Genomic DNA, 12,955 nt, shown 5'->3' with positions numbered 1-12,955 from the left:
CACTTATCAGTGAGTACATATTGTGTGAGTTCCTTTTTGATTGTGTTACCTCACTCAGGATGATGCCCTCCAGGTCCATCTATTTTTTTTAATTTTATTTAATCCCTTTTATTTCGCACTCCAGATTTTATTTCCCTCCTGGTCCACCCTCTGACTGTTCCATATTCTATTCCTCCTTCCCATCCCCCATATCTCTCCCCAGCACACCTCTCCACTCCATGGGGCCTCCATTCTCTTAAGAGATAGGTGTATCTTCTCTGACTGAATCCAGACCTGGCAGTCCTCTGCTGTATATGTGTTGGGTTGAGTCATTGCATCTGGTCTATGCTGCCTGGCTTGTGGTCCAGTGTCTGAGAGATCTTGGGTGTCCAGGTTAATTGAGACTAATGATCTTCCTACAGGGTTTCCCTCCTTCTCAGGTTCTTCTAGTTTTTCCCTAATTCAACAACAGGGGTCAGCTGCTTCTGTCCATTGGTTGGGTACAAATATCTGCATTTCACTTTATCAGCTGCTTGTTGGGTCTTTCATAAGGCAGTCATGATAGGTTCCTTTTTGTGAGCACTCCATAGCCTCAGTAATAGTATCTTTATTTGTTTGTTTGTTTATTTATTTATTTATTTATTTATTTATTTATTTATTTGAGACTGGGTTTCTCTGTGTAGCCATGGCTGTCCTGGAATTCACTCTGTAGACCAGGCTGGCCTTGAACTCAGAAATCCACCTGCCTCTGCCTCCCAAGTGCTAGGATTAAAGGTGTGAGCCACAACACCCAGCCAGTAATTGTATCTTTAAAGATAGTTTAAAAAACCATTATCAATTAATACAGATTTCTGTTTATAATTAAATAGGCATTTTAAAATATTACTGTAAGTAAAAGCTGCATAATCAAAGAGTCCTATGGGTTATTCATTGATATAATCTACCTGTGACAAATACTAACAATATGGCCATCCAGAAATGACTTCATGCTTCTATGATATGTATCATTTCACAGACAGCTGTTTATCAGTGCTAATGCCCAATTGTTCTTTCTGGATAATAAAACAAGCCCAGTACCCATTTCTACTTCTTACTCCTTCTTATTCCACTGCTTTCTATGTCAGAAAGATTTCCTCTGTAGGTATACAGTCATATATTTGCTCCAGATTATATGACCTTATACTGTGGAAGATGGAAGGAGAGAGGAGTTTCAGCTTCTTTCACTGCAGTTTTAATGCCATCTCAGTGCTGGATCCATATGATCACAGTGAACTAACACAGAGTGACATAACTCCTTCTTGAATGGAACTTGGGGGTCTTGAGATACATGAACTGGTAAATGGAAATTTGTGTGACAAAATCCACAATTATGGCAGAATTACATAATAGAAGAAGACATATAGGAGATACACTGGGAGAGGACTGAGGGCCAGGGTGTCACATTTGACGTATAAATGCAAACACTGAACTGAAATAAAGTTGCATAAATTGATGAAAATTCTCAAAATATAAAGCAGGGGTGATTTTCTAGCTCATCTACCCATTTACTTCTTTACTGTGTTCTTTACAGTGTCTACCTGCTCCACAGTTGAGTTCCGCTGTGCAGATGGGACTTGCATTCCAAGATCAGCACGGTGCAACCAAAACATGGACTGTTCAGATGCTTCAGATGAAAAGGGCTGCAGTAAGAATCACTAATTTCTTTCGTTTGTTCATGTATGAGCACCTGCTAGCATTGAATTGAACACTGTCCAACTTTTTCCTGAACATCTTCCAGAATTGTTATGCAATTAACCCTGTTGTGTAGTATAATTGCATATTTACTTCTTAATGAAGTAAGTTTCTTGCCTCCAAGAACTACACTGAAGCCTCAGAATTTTTGCAAATGTGGTTTGAGTTTCATTTTTATTCATATCCTTCTAGATAATACAGATTGCACACATTTCTACAAACTTGGAGTGAAATCCACAGGATTCATCAGGTGTAACTCTACCTCACTGTGTGTTCTACCAAGCTGGATATGTGATGGATCTAATGATTGTGGAGACTATTCTGATGAATTAAAGTGCCCAGGTAATTTCCAAAAGAAAAAAAATTATCCTTGTCTTGATGATTTAAATGCTAGATACTTAAAGAATGACTAGATTAATTAGAAATATTCCTATATACCAGGCATAACCATGCTCTTCTAAAATTGCCACTTGATCTGTCTAAATGGATTACAAACTATTACTTAAGAAATATATGCTAATATAAGAGCATATTCTTTAGTATTTAACACTTTATCAGTACCCTTAAAATTGATGATTATGCTATGAAAAGTTATAGTCTGTAAAGCTTCAACAGAAAATTATAAACTATAAAGACCTATTTAAAGACAGGTAGGAGAAAGCTATTTCTCTCACTACTGAATTCACTCTGTGTTAGACATCTTCTGTTTTATATTAGGCTGCTGCAGTTCATACAACTTAGAACATGGTACGTTGGGGGCAGGTTATTTTATTATTGGATCAAGTTCAGACAGATAGATTGATATCTATTTCTTTATCATTTCTGTCAGCAAAACTCTGTATAGCAGCATCATTTAGCTTTTTAGAGAACTACTTCTATAATAATAATAATAATAATAATAATAATAATAATAATAATTACTGCCTCCAGTTGAATACAATGAAACTAAATAAAATCATTTAACATGTTCACACAAACACACACACACACCAACACACACACACACACACAAAATGGTAATAGACCCATGCTTAATAGGCACCAATTAATATGGCCCCAAACAATTCTTTGCTCACTTCATATGACTAAATCTCACTTGAGTTAAAGTTTTGTTTATATTTACTTTTTTTCTGAAAATGTTTTGAAAATGGTATTTGCACAAAACTCCTTATAAACACATTATCTTTTAAAAGAAATTTCTCTTTATATGAAATCATAATAAATCACTTTGTAAAATTCTAGTTTTTATATCAAAGGGTGTATAACACTCTATTATGTTGATTTTACTTAAGGTCTTTTTTTTTCTCTTTCATTTTTGCATCTCCCTCTATCCCCCCCACCACCACTTCTTTCACCCTCCGTTTTCCATCAAAATTTAATGCCCTCTGGCTCTTTAAGTATTTTACATAAATGAGAGTACACACAAACACATGTATGTACAAATAATTACAACTAACTTTATCTATTTAGTGTAGTTCCTATTTATAGATACTTAGGGAGGACCACTTGGTACTGGCAGTCAACTAGGTAGAACATCATGGAGAATACTGACAGACTGACACTTCCTCTTTCATCATCCATATCTGTAGCTCTCCATCTAAGATTAGGTTTATTTTTATTTTTATTTTTAATTCAGGAATTTTTAACACAATATATTCACATAAAATTTTTATCATGTGCCTCCTCAACTCCTCTCAGATTCATCTTACTGCTCTACCCACTTAACATTGTGCTCTCTTTTGCTCTACCTGTCTTTCAGAAAAAACTAAAACAAAAGACAAACAAAACAAAACAAAACAAAACATGAAAACAAACCAAGAAATATACACTCAAACACACTCACACACATATCATAAAAACAAAAAAAATACAAAATCAAAAGACTAATGAAACAAACACAATGCAAAAGCAAAGCAAAATTAAAAATTTCTCAGAATCCGGGCGTGGTGGTGCATGCCTTGATTCCCAGCACTTGGAAGGCAGAGGCAGGCAGATTTCTGAGTTCAAGGCCAGCCTGGTCTACAAAGTGAGTTCCAGGACAGCCAGGGCTACACAGAGAAACCCTGTCTTGAAANTAGAAGGAAGTGATTAAAAATCTCGCTGGGCAGTGGTGGCACATGCCTTTAATCCCAGCACTTGGGAGGCAGAGGCAAGTGGGTTTCTGAGTTCAAGGCCAGCCTGGTCTACAAAGTGAGTTCCAGGACAGCCAGGGCTACACAGAGAAACCCTGTCTTGAAAAAAAAAAATCTCAGAAATACTATTGAGTTTTTCTTGTGCTGGTGAATCAATTATTCGTGAGCATGGGGTCCGACCTAGTATGTGTTAGATAGATACACCCAGTACAACTCTATTGTAAAAATATGATTTTCCCTTTGCCGGTGGGTATCAAAGTAAAGCTAGGTTTGTAATTAGAGATGGGTCCTTATGTCTACTTGGCCCTCTATGTACTAGATTCATATCCAGCTTGAACCTGTGCAAGCTTTGTGTGGGATGCCACGGTCACTAACAGTTTGTATGAGTATGAGGAATGTGGGTTTTGGAAGACAGTGTTTTCTTGAAGTCATCCACTATCTCTGGCTCATACAACTTCTGCTCCTTCTTTTCCACATAGAACCCTGATCCTTAAGGAGTGGGCTTTCATGAAGATATCCCACTTAGGACTGAGTGATATATAGTGTTAATCTGCACATTGTACAGTTGTGGGTGTTGGTAAAGCTTAATTCCCATCTACTGTAAGAAAAAGCTACTCTGATAGGGGTTGAGAAAGACCCTGATCTATGGATATAGCAGTATCTAGTGAGGAGATATTGCTATATACATTTTACAGAAGACGAGTATTAGGCCCATGACTCATCTAGTCTTAGGTTATTGCCACTATAGAAGTACCACCTATTGATTCCATTGTGGACTAAGATTTAAATTAAAAATTTTAAAAAGTGGCTACTTCCATTATATTTGTAGCACTACTACACCTATGAGCATGTCCTAAGGGTGAGGTTTTAGGTCATTTTCCCTGTGTACATTGAGATGGTAACTGGCATGGTTATTGTTGGGTTACTGTTAGACAACCATGTTCATGGGATTTCATGGACTTTTTTCCCTGTAATATATAGATGAAAGCCTAAGACAGACACCATGGCTCACTCCCTCTTATATTTTTTTTCTGTCTCCTCACCATCAACATTTCCTGACCCTTAGATGTAGGAGTTGCAATATATATGAGCTGGACTCCTATAGTAAGTTATTTTACAGTTAGACACCTTGTGGCTTTCTATATCTTCTCTGTCTTTTGCAAGAAGCTACTTAGTAAAGGGTAAGAGGGACATTATATACTTATATCTGCAAATATAAGAATGCAGTTATAATTGGTTCTAATTTATAACATTAGCAGTATTATGGTTTTTTGTGGACCATAGCCTTATCTACCATTTGATCTTGACTAGATTTAAAGTACAAGGTATAAATTCTTTCCTTTTGAACACAGCTTAAGTCAGTTACATCAATGTTATTTATTAGCAAGACAACCATCACATGCTAGGAGACAACTTGCAGTCTATATCAATATTGTGCTTTTAAGGTTTCACCCCTACATAGGAGTACTGATAACTCTTCCTTTTGTCAACTTGAATAGTCCATTCTACTATTGTAAGATCAAGGTATGAGGAAGGAGACTTCAACTTCAGATCCAGCTTATCTTCTCTAGGTCCTATGTCCAAAGAGTGTGGGGTCTTTATCAGTAGGCACTTAACCTTCAATAATTGTGAGATAACCAAAGACAACAGGAATTGCTTATATTGTTTGGTTGTTTGGTATCACAGATTTTATTAGAAAGTATATGGGTTTTAGTTGGAGCATTATCACCACCAAGTAAGTGTGTGTGTGTGTGTTTAATTTTGAATAAACATAAAACAATTCCAAATGGGTACTGAGTATCACAAATAATGTTAGTTATCTCTTTCGTTCTTCTCCCTCAGTTATGTCTACCCTTTTTATCTCTCCAGTTACAGTTCCCACATTTTCCAATTTTTTCCTTCATAGCTTGTATATCATATTCCCTTTAATGGAGCTCCTCATACCTCCCAACAATGTTCTCTTCCTTTTGTTTTCTACAGAGACTCCAGATCATAAACTCACATCTAAAAATTTGGAGCTAGGAACTATAAATAAGAAAGAATATATGGTGTTTGTTTTTCTAGTCTTGTTACTACAATTTTGGTAGTATAATCATTTTCTCAATATTATTTTATTAATCCATGAGCATGGCAGGTCTTCCCATGATCTAATACCTTCCTCAATCTTTTTGTTCAGAGATTTAACATCACTGTGGGGGCCTTTAATATCTTTTTTAGTTTTATTAGTAGATATTTTATTTTTAATGAGATATTATGAGTCATTCTCTAATGTGTTATTCAATATCCATAACTTTGAGTAAGTTCTATGGGTTAATACACTGTTGGTTTTGAGCTTTAATGTATTATGATCAAAAATTATATATGGAGTACTCCAAACTTTCTGAAATGGAGAAACTTCTTATGTACTAATAACATGAATACATATGCTTTGGTGTTTGGGTAGAATATTACTTAAATATCTTATGTCTATTTTATGGATAATATCATTCAATTATGATTCATGTTTATTTTTTTCTCCAGATCAATTATATATTGGAAAAAGTAGAGTATTCAAATCCCCTACTATTTACATTTGTCTTTAATTCTAGTAATATACTTGTCTTGAAATCAGATGTGCAAGAATTTGGTGAATATATGTGTAGAATTCAATGCCTTTTATATTAACTGATTTCACTATTAGAAGAAACAATCACTGTCTTTTCTGACAGATTTTATTTTGAAGTTTATTTTGTCAGATATTAGGATGTCAGTATTTTTTTGCTTCCTATCCCATTTGCTTGGGTTACTTCTTTATATTCTTTGACTTTAAGGTGATAACTATCAAAGCTGAGTTTCTTTTAGAAAACAGAAATAGAACTTTTTCCATTTCTCTAACCTTTATCATCAGGATGGAAAGTAGAAGTTATGTAGACTTTCTCTGTCTATTTTGATTATTTTTGTTTGAAGTCTATTTTGTTAATATTAAAATGACACCAGATTAGCTCTTAAGTCCATTTGCTTAGATTATCTTTTTCTTATCTTTTACCCTGAGTTAATCTACTAACCTTGATGTTTAGGTGTGGTTTTTTGGAAGCAGCATAAGGAAAGTTTGGTTTTTTTTTTTTTCCACTGATTCTATTAGTCTTTTTTCCGAAGATAGTGACATCGACAGAAATCCATGACCAAAAATTGTTGACTCTTGTTATTTTGTTTTTGTTTTTGTTTTTGTTGTTGTTGATGGTGGTGGTGGCAATGGTGGTGGTGATGATGGTAGTGTGTGTGTGTGTGTGTGTGTATGTATGTGTTTATACATTTTCTTTTTTTTCTTTTTTTGGTTTGAGATTGTTTTCATGTGTGTAGTTAATCTTATGTTGAAGCTTTCCTTCTAGCACCTTTTGAAGGGCTGTATTTGCAGATACATATTGTTGAAATTTGATTTTATAGGAAGATCTTATTTTTTCTATGATGATTGTTGGATATGGTAGTCTGGAATAGCATATGTGATCTCTTAAAGTCTGTAGCATACCTGTCGAGGCCCTTCTGGTTTGTCTGTATTGTCTACATTGATAAGTCATGTATAATTCTAATAGGTTTACATTTATATGTTACTCTTTTTTTTTCCTTGCAGCTTTTAATATTTTGTGGTTAATATTTAATATGCTTAGTGGTTTGATTATTATTTGGCAAGGGGAATTTCTTTTATGGTCCAATTGATTTGATGTTCTATATTATCATTGAATGTTTATAGGCATCTTCTTTAGGTTAGGCAAATTTTCTTCAACAATTTTGTTAAATTTATTTTCTAGGCCTTTGATCTGGGATTTTCTCTAGTCCTATTATTCACAGGTTTGGTCTTTTCATAGTGTTCCAGATTTCATGGATGTTTGGTGTCAGAATATTTTCTGATTTAACATTTTCTCTGACCTATGTATCGATTTATTTGATCATATCTGCAATGCCTGAAGTTCTCTTTTGTCTCTATTATTATCTTCACAAAGCTACCTTGTAGTTTCAGTTCAAATGCCAAAATGTTTCATTTCCAGAATGCCCTCAGTCTGTGTTTTCTTTGTTCTATTTCCATTTTCAGGACTTGAACGGTTTTAGTCATTCCCTTCAAGTATTTGTTATTTCATCTTTTAAAGGAATTTATTCATTTCCTCTTTAGGGACCTCAATCATCTTCATATAGTGGGTTCCAAAGTCTTTTTCTTTTGCTAAAGCTTTAGGTATGTAATAATATTCAGGGCCTGCTATGGTAGGATAGCTGTGCTCTACAGGAGACATATTGGCCAGGCTGTTATTGATTGCTTTCTTATACTGGTATCTAGGAATCTGGATTTGGGGTGATATAATAGAGTTACGTGCTGATTTCTTGGTTTGACATTTTTGGATGTGTTCTGTTCCTTGGTTTCGGTTTCCTCTCTGGATTTTCAGAGTTTAATAGCTATATCTTTTCTGTTGTGCTGGGCTGCTTGGCTGGTGTGTTCACAGGGAATGCCTGCTGCTGTTAAATGCAGAATCTAGTTCAGGAACAGGATGGTCCAGGGAATCAAAGGGAGGCATGGACTCTGGGAAGGGAGATTACAGGTGGTGTTTTGTTGCAGCTGGAGTACTAGGGATAAGCCTGAAGGACTGGATGTGCTGTGGGAACAGAGAAAGCAGAAAAGGACTGTGGCAAACCTAATTAGTATTATGGCAAGCATAGCCAGTGGTTGAGCAAGGCTTTTTTGGTAACATTGGGGACTGAAACAAAGTGACCCATGGACTAGGCTGGTCAGGAAGGAATGGTCTGTGTATTCCAAAGAAAGCTTAGAAAGGTGAAAGAGAAACTGTAGGTGACGTTTTATTGTAGAACCAGGTTTGAACCTGAGGGATTGGTCCTGCTGGCTGAATAGAGAGAACAAAAAAATGTTTGTGGAAAGGCTGAATTCACATTTTTAAAAGATCGGGAACTTTATTGTTTTAGTTTTATGGGGCTTGCATATCAAGAATATTAATCTAATATTCTATTTACAGTAAAAATTCTCATAGCTGTTGTTGATTTTTCAAAGTATCTTCAAGAGAATATTATGTGATAATTATTAAACAAATGGTTCTTTTCTGTTATAAAATTATCCCTTTCTAGTATTAACATATTATTTTAAAAGTTCTCAACACTAAAACAGTTTTATACTATGTAAAAACATCAAGATGCTCCTGCAAGCATTGGCATGTGACTAGCTAGTGTCGGAACTACCAGCAAAATAGGCAGCTAATGTTAGGTGGTCTATGCATCATCCCAACGGATGTAAAGTGTGTGAGGCTTTTGTCTCAATGATGCATTCATTAAAAATGTGTTCACAGAAAATGGGGGATAAAATTGTTTTAAAATAATGACAATAGATCACTTCAATATGACATTAAATAAATTATAAGGATCACTTTCCAGTGAACAATGGGACAGATATGTCCCAAGTTGTCTGCACTAAGTGTACAAGGGGACAAATGTTCTCCAGTCAAAAGAAGAACCAAGAGAGAATTTTATATTTTCCAGATTCTATAACATATTTCAATTTTAAAAACAATCATAATTTAAAAGTGATTTTACTTACAGACTATTTTTTATCTTGTACAAATTTAAGATATACTATTATTATTAATTAAATGTTTATTTGTGGATTTCAAGAATCATAAAATGTTTATGATTACCTGCTCTCATCAGGCAGGCAAGTTTCAAAATTCTATTGTACTAATTTTTCATTCTTAAAACTGAGGATATTGTTAAAGACCTACCAAAGCATATTCAAGATATGGAAGTAGAAATATTAAATTCAGATGTTTAATATACTTTTGTTCAAAACACAGCACATATCCTATACAAGTATGACATTTTTCATTTTATTCAATTTTGAATAAATTCAGTTATTTTTATTGTTTTACTTTTCTACTGATTCATTGCTGCAAATCTACACAAGAAGCATTTAAATATCTCCCCAAACTACTTGTTCCAGTTCTAAGACCGGCCTGGATTGGATTTAGAGTCAAGTCTGGGGACAGAGTGTACCCCATGACTGGTGATGTCATTATTCTTGGGTCATTGCAACCTTGGCATTCTTCAGGACATCCGCAGAGTAATTTTATATTTTCTGGTTTGTCCACCCAATTCAAGTGGTATTAATACTGTATCTCATTGTACTGCCAAAGACTCAGATTAATTTTAATATATTTGACATTGCATTTTTATGTTTTATCATAGTTCAAAACAAACACAAATGTGAAGAGAATTATTTTGGTTGTCCTAGTGGAAGATGCATTTTGAATACCTGGGTATGTGATGGTCAGAAGGACTGCGAGGACGGGCTGGATGAGCTACACTGTGGTGAGCCTCAGGCCTGCTTTGTTTTATGGGCTGGGCATATTACTAATTGTATGCTGGTGTTTCCCTCCCTAGAGACTATCCATATTATTGTTGATAGACTATCAAAATGAACTCAGGCAATGATAATAAAGCATAACAACCTCTTGTCCTAGAATTTTCTTACAATTATAATTATAATTCTTGTCAGTATTAATCTAAATTATGTATCTTCATTTGTACCTGATTTATTTCAAGCATCATTAATATATTTCCACTCTGTTACAAAAATAAGATTTAAAAATATGTTGCATTCATCCTACAATTTCTTGGAAATTAAGCAGTATTTTTAAATTTTGTATTGTGTACATTATTTTAAATAATAGCCAAGCATGTTTCTTTAAACACTTGCCTGTTTCTCACTATTTCATTCCTTATTTGTGTCAAAGTTTATCTATATTGTAATAAAAAACATCTTAATTTTTATTTATAAAATTTATGAGTTTTTGGTTTTCTATAAGAGAAACAGGCCTATATCCACTCTCTTATTATAACATAAGCACACTGTGAGGAATGAAATCGGAAAAACATTTATAAAATGAGGCCCATGTAAAATGTCAAACTTTCCTGAAAGTAAATTCCATAGGGAAATGATGAAGTGTGATCTGGGTAAATAAAATTCTGTAGATCTTCACTGTGGAACTAAACTCTGCTCGGAGAAAATGAAAAAGTCAAACACATGTCTATGTATATTCATAATTTCTAAACAGGGAATTATATGATTAAATCTTCTTCAATTTTGCTTTTCCCCAAATATTGTTGCCTAAATTCTGTTTATACACTGATCATCTACAAAAATATTTGAAAGCAAAAATTTAAAACTTATAATATTTATTTTGAATTAAAGCCTGTGTTAGTATTGTTGCTGACAATCAATTTAAGGTAAGAAGGATTTTTGCAGTTTACAGCTGTATGGTTTATGGTGGAGTGTGGCAAAGGAGGTATGGCTATAGAACAGGGAGGCTAGTCGCACTGCATACAAACACAAAGGGAGCGAATAAAGAGTGATGCACTTAACTTACTTAGTTTAGCCTTTGTATTCAGCCACAGACTCTACATTTAGGGTGGATCTTCACATTCCCATTAACTTAATCATAATCACCCTTAACAGATGTCCCCAGAGGTTTATTTATTTATTTAATTATTTTGTTATCATTATCTTTGTAAGCTGACCAGAAGACCAACAATCCCAAAGCCAACTTTTTAATTCAGTGAAAATTTGGGTTTTGAATAATTTTATTCCTGATGATTTTATTTCGGGATGTCACTTGATTAAGCATTTTGGTAGGTTGTAGTATGAACAGAGGCTGAAGCAGGACAATAAAAACATTAACAATGTGAAAATAAAGAGGCATGTTTTTAAATATCTAAACTATGAGGAAAAACAGATATGTTTCTATTGAAGTTTGGAGTTCTTAAAAATTACAAACTCAAGCACTTTTAGACAATGTAACAAAAATGCGGACTTTTAAAACATGAAACTATTGGCTTGTGATCAAGTTAGAACTTCTTTCCTCATGTCTTTGAAACCAGTTATTTGCTGGTCATATTATCTTGGTTATGATGCAGATTTTTATACTAGTTAAAGAGTGACCCAAGTAAAGAACATACTACTGTTTTCCCCCTGAATTATTTATTTTAGTTTGTTGATCAGAATATTCTTAAAGGAATACAGCCCTCATAGTCACTAGCTAAAGACAAACCCGTAAGAAGTATGTTGAAGGAAGAGGTTTGTGCAAGCCAGAAGCACAAGATCTTACAAACTGTTGTCAGTCTTCATGTAAAGTCTCCACAGACAGTAGAAACTTGATTTATTTTATTATAGGATTGGATCGATTTTAGAAAACTGTTAGAAAAGAGTTTTAGAAACACCCTTTACTGTGATAACAGAAATTTGTTTTAAGATGATCTTGTTCATGATTAGTTAACCTTTGTCAGTTATGTAGGTTAACTGGCTACCACGTGGCATTTTGATCCATGCTCACATTGTGGAATGTTCAAACAAGGATTAAAAATAGAGATTTCCTCAATTATTTTTTAAATTAATAAAAATCTTCATAGTTTTTTTTTTAATAAAATACTGTTGGGTATGGTTGTAGTATTGAACAATTGATCACCAGAACTTATTTTCCAAGTGTTTCCTCCTAAAGTAATCATCTTTGTTCATTAGATTCTTCTTGCTCTTGGAATCAATTTGCTTGTTCTGTACAAAAATGTATTTCTAAACACTGGATCTGTGATGGAGAGGATGACTGTGGAGACAGCTTAGATGAAAGTGACAGCATTTGTGGTGAGCAGCTTCCTTTGTCCTGTCAACAAAGATTTTTTTCCTGTGAATTTTTAAGTAGCTTATATGTTAGTTCATTTTGAAGCACAGCATATCACAGGCCCATGCTTTCAAATGTACAAAGCATCATCAAATGTATATTCACACGTAACTGATTTTATTGTTTTCAGGTTATAATATTTTATTATTTTTAATGTACCATGTTGATCTTTTATTTTAAAATGTTATTTTTTGTTTATTTATATGTTGATGTGTCTTTATGTGGAAATATGCCCAAATCATATTCCCTAGATCTAGAATTACAGGTGGTTATGAGCTGCCTAATGTGGGTAGCAGGATTTTAATGATTGCTTTTTACCAACTCAATTCTTCAACGAATTAGAAAGTGCAATCTGCAAATTCATCTGGAATAACAAAAAACCTAGGATAGCAAAAACTCTTCTCAAGGATAAAA

General features: G+C 34.1%; 1 protein-coding gene across 3 annotated transcripts in view; it reads left to right on the top strand.

Moving 5' to 3' along the window:
- The window catches only part of Lrp1b (LDL receptor related protein 1B), a 1,970,757-nt gene that overhangs the window by 1,675,473 nt on the left and 282,329 nt on the right, over positions 1 to 12,955 (top strand). For all 3 annotated transcript variants that reach the window (XM_029472167.1, XM_021181392.2, XM_029472172.1), the window contains exons 48-51: positions 1,550 to 1,663; positions 1,903 to 2,052; positions 10,056 to 10,178; positions 12,385 to 12,504. In XM_029472167.1, coding sequence (XP_029328027.1) covers positions 1,550 to 1,663; positions 1,903 to 2,052; positions 10,056 to 10,178; positions 12,385 to 12,504 — 507 coding nt within the window. The remainder of the gene's footprint in view (positions 1 to 1,549; positions 1,664 to 1,902; positions 2,053 to 10,055; positions 10,179 to 12,384; positions 12,505 to 12,955) is intronic.

Source organism: Mus caroli, chromosome 2 (assembly GCF_900094665.2).
Source record: "Mus caroli chromosome 2, CAROLI_EIJ_v1.1, whole genome shotgun sequence".
Classification (NCBI taxonomy): domain Eukaryota; kingdom Metazoa; phylum Chordata; class Mammalia; order Rodentia; family Muridae; genus Mus; species Mus caroli.
Note: the sequence above shows the minus strand (reverse complement) of the source record. Positions and strands in the feature narration are given on the sequence as shown.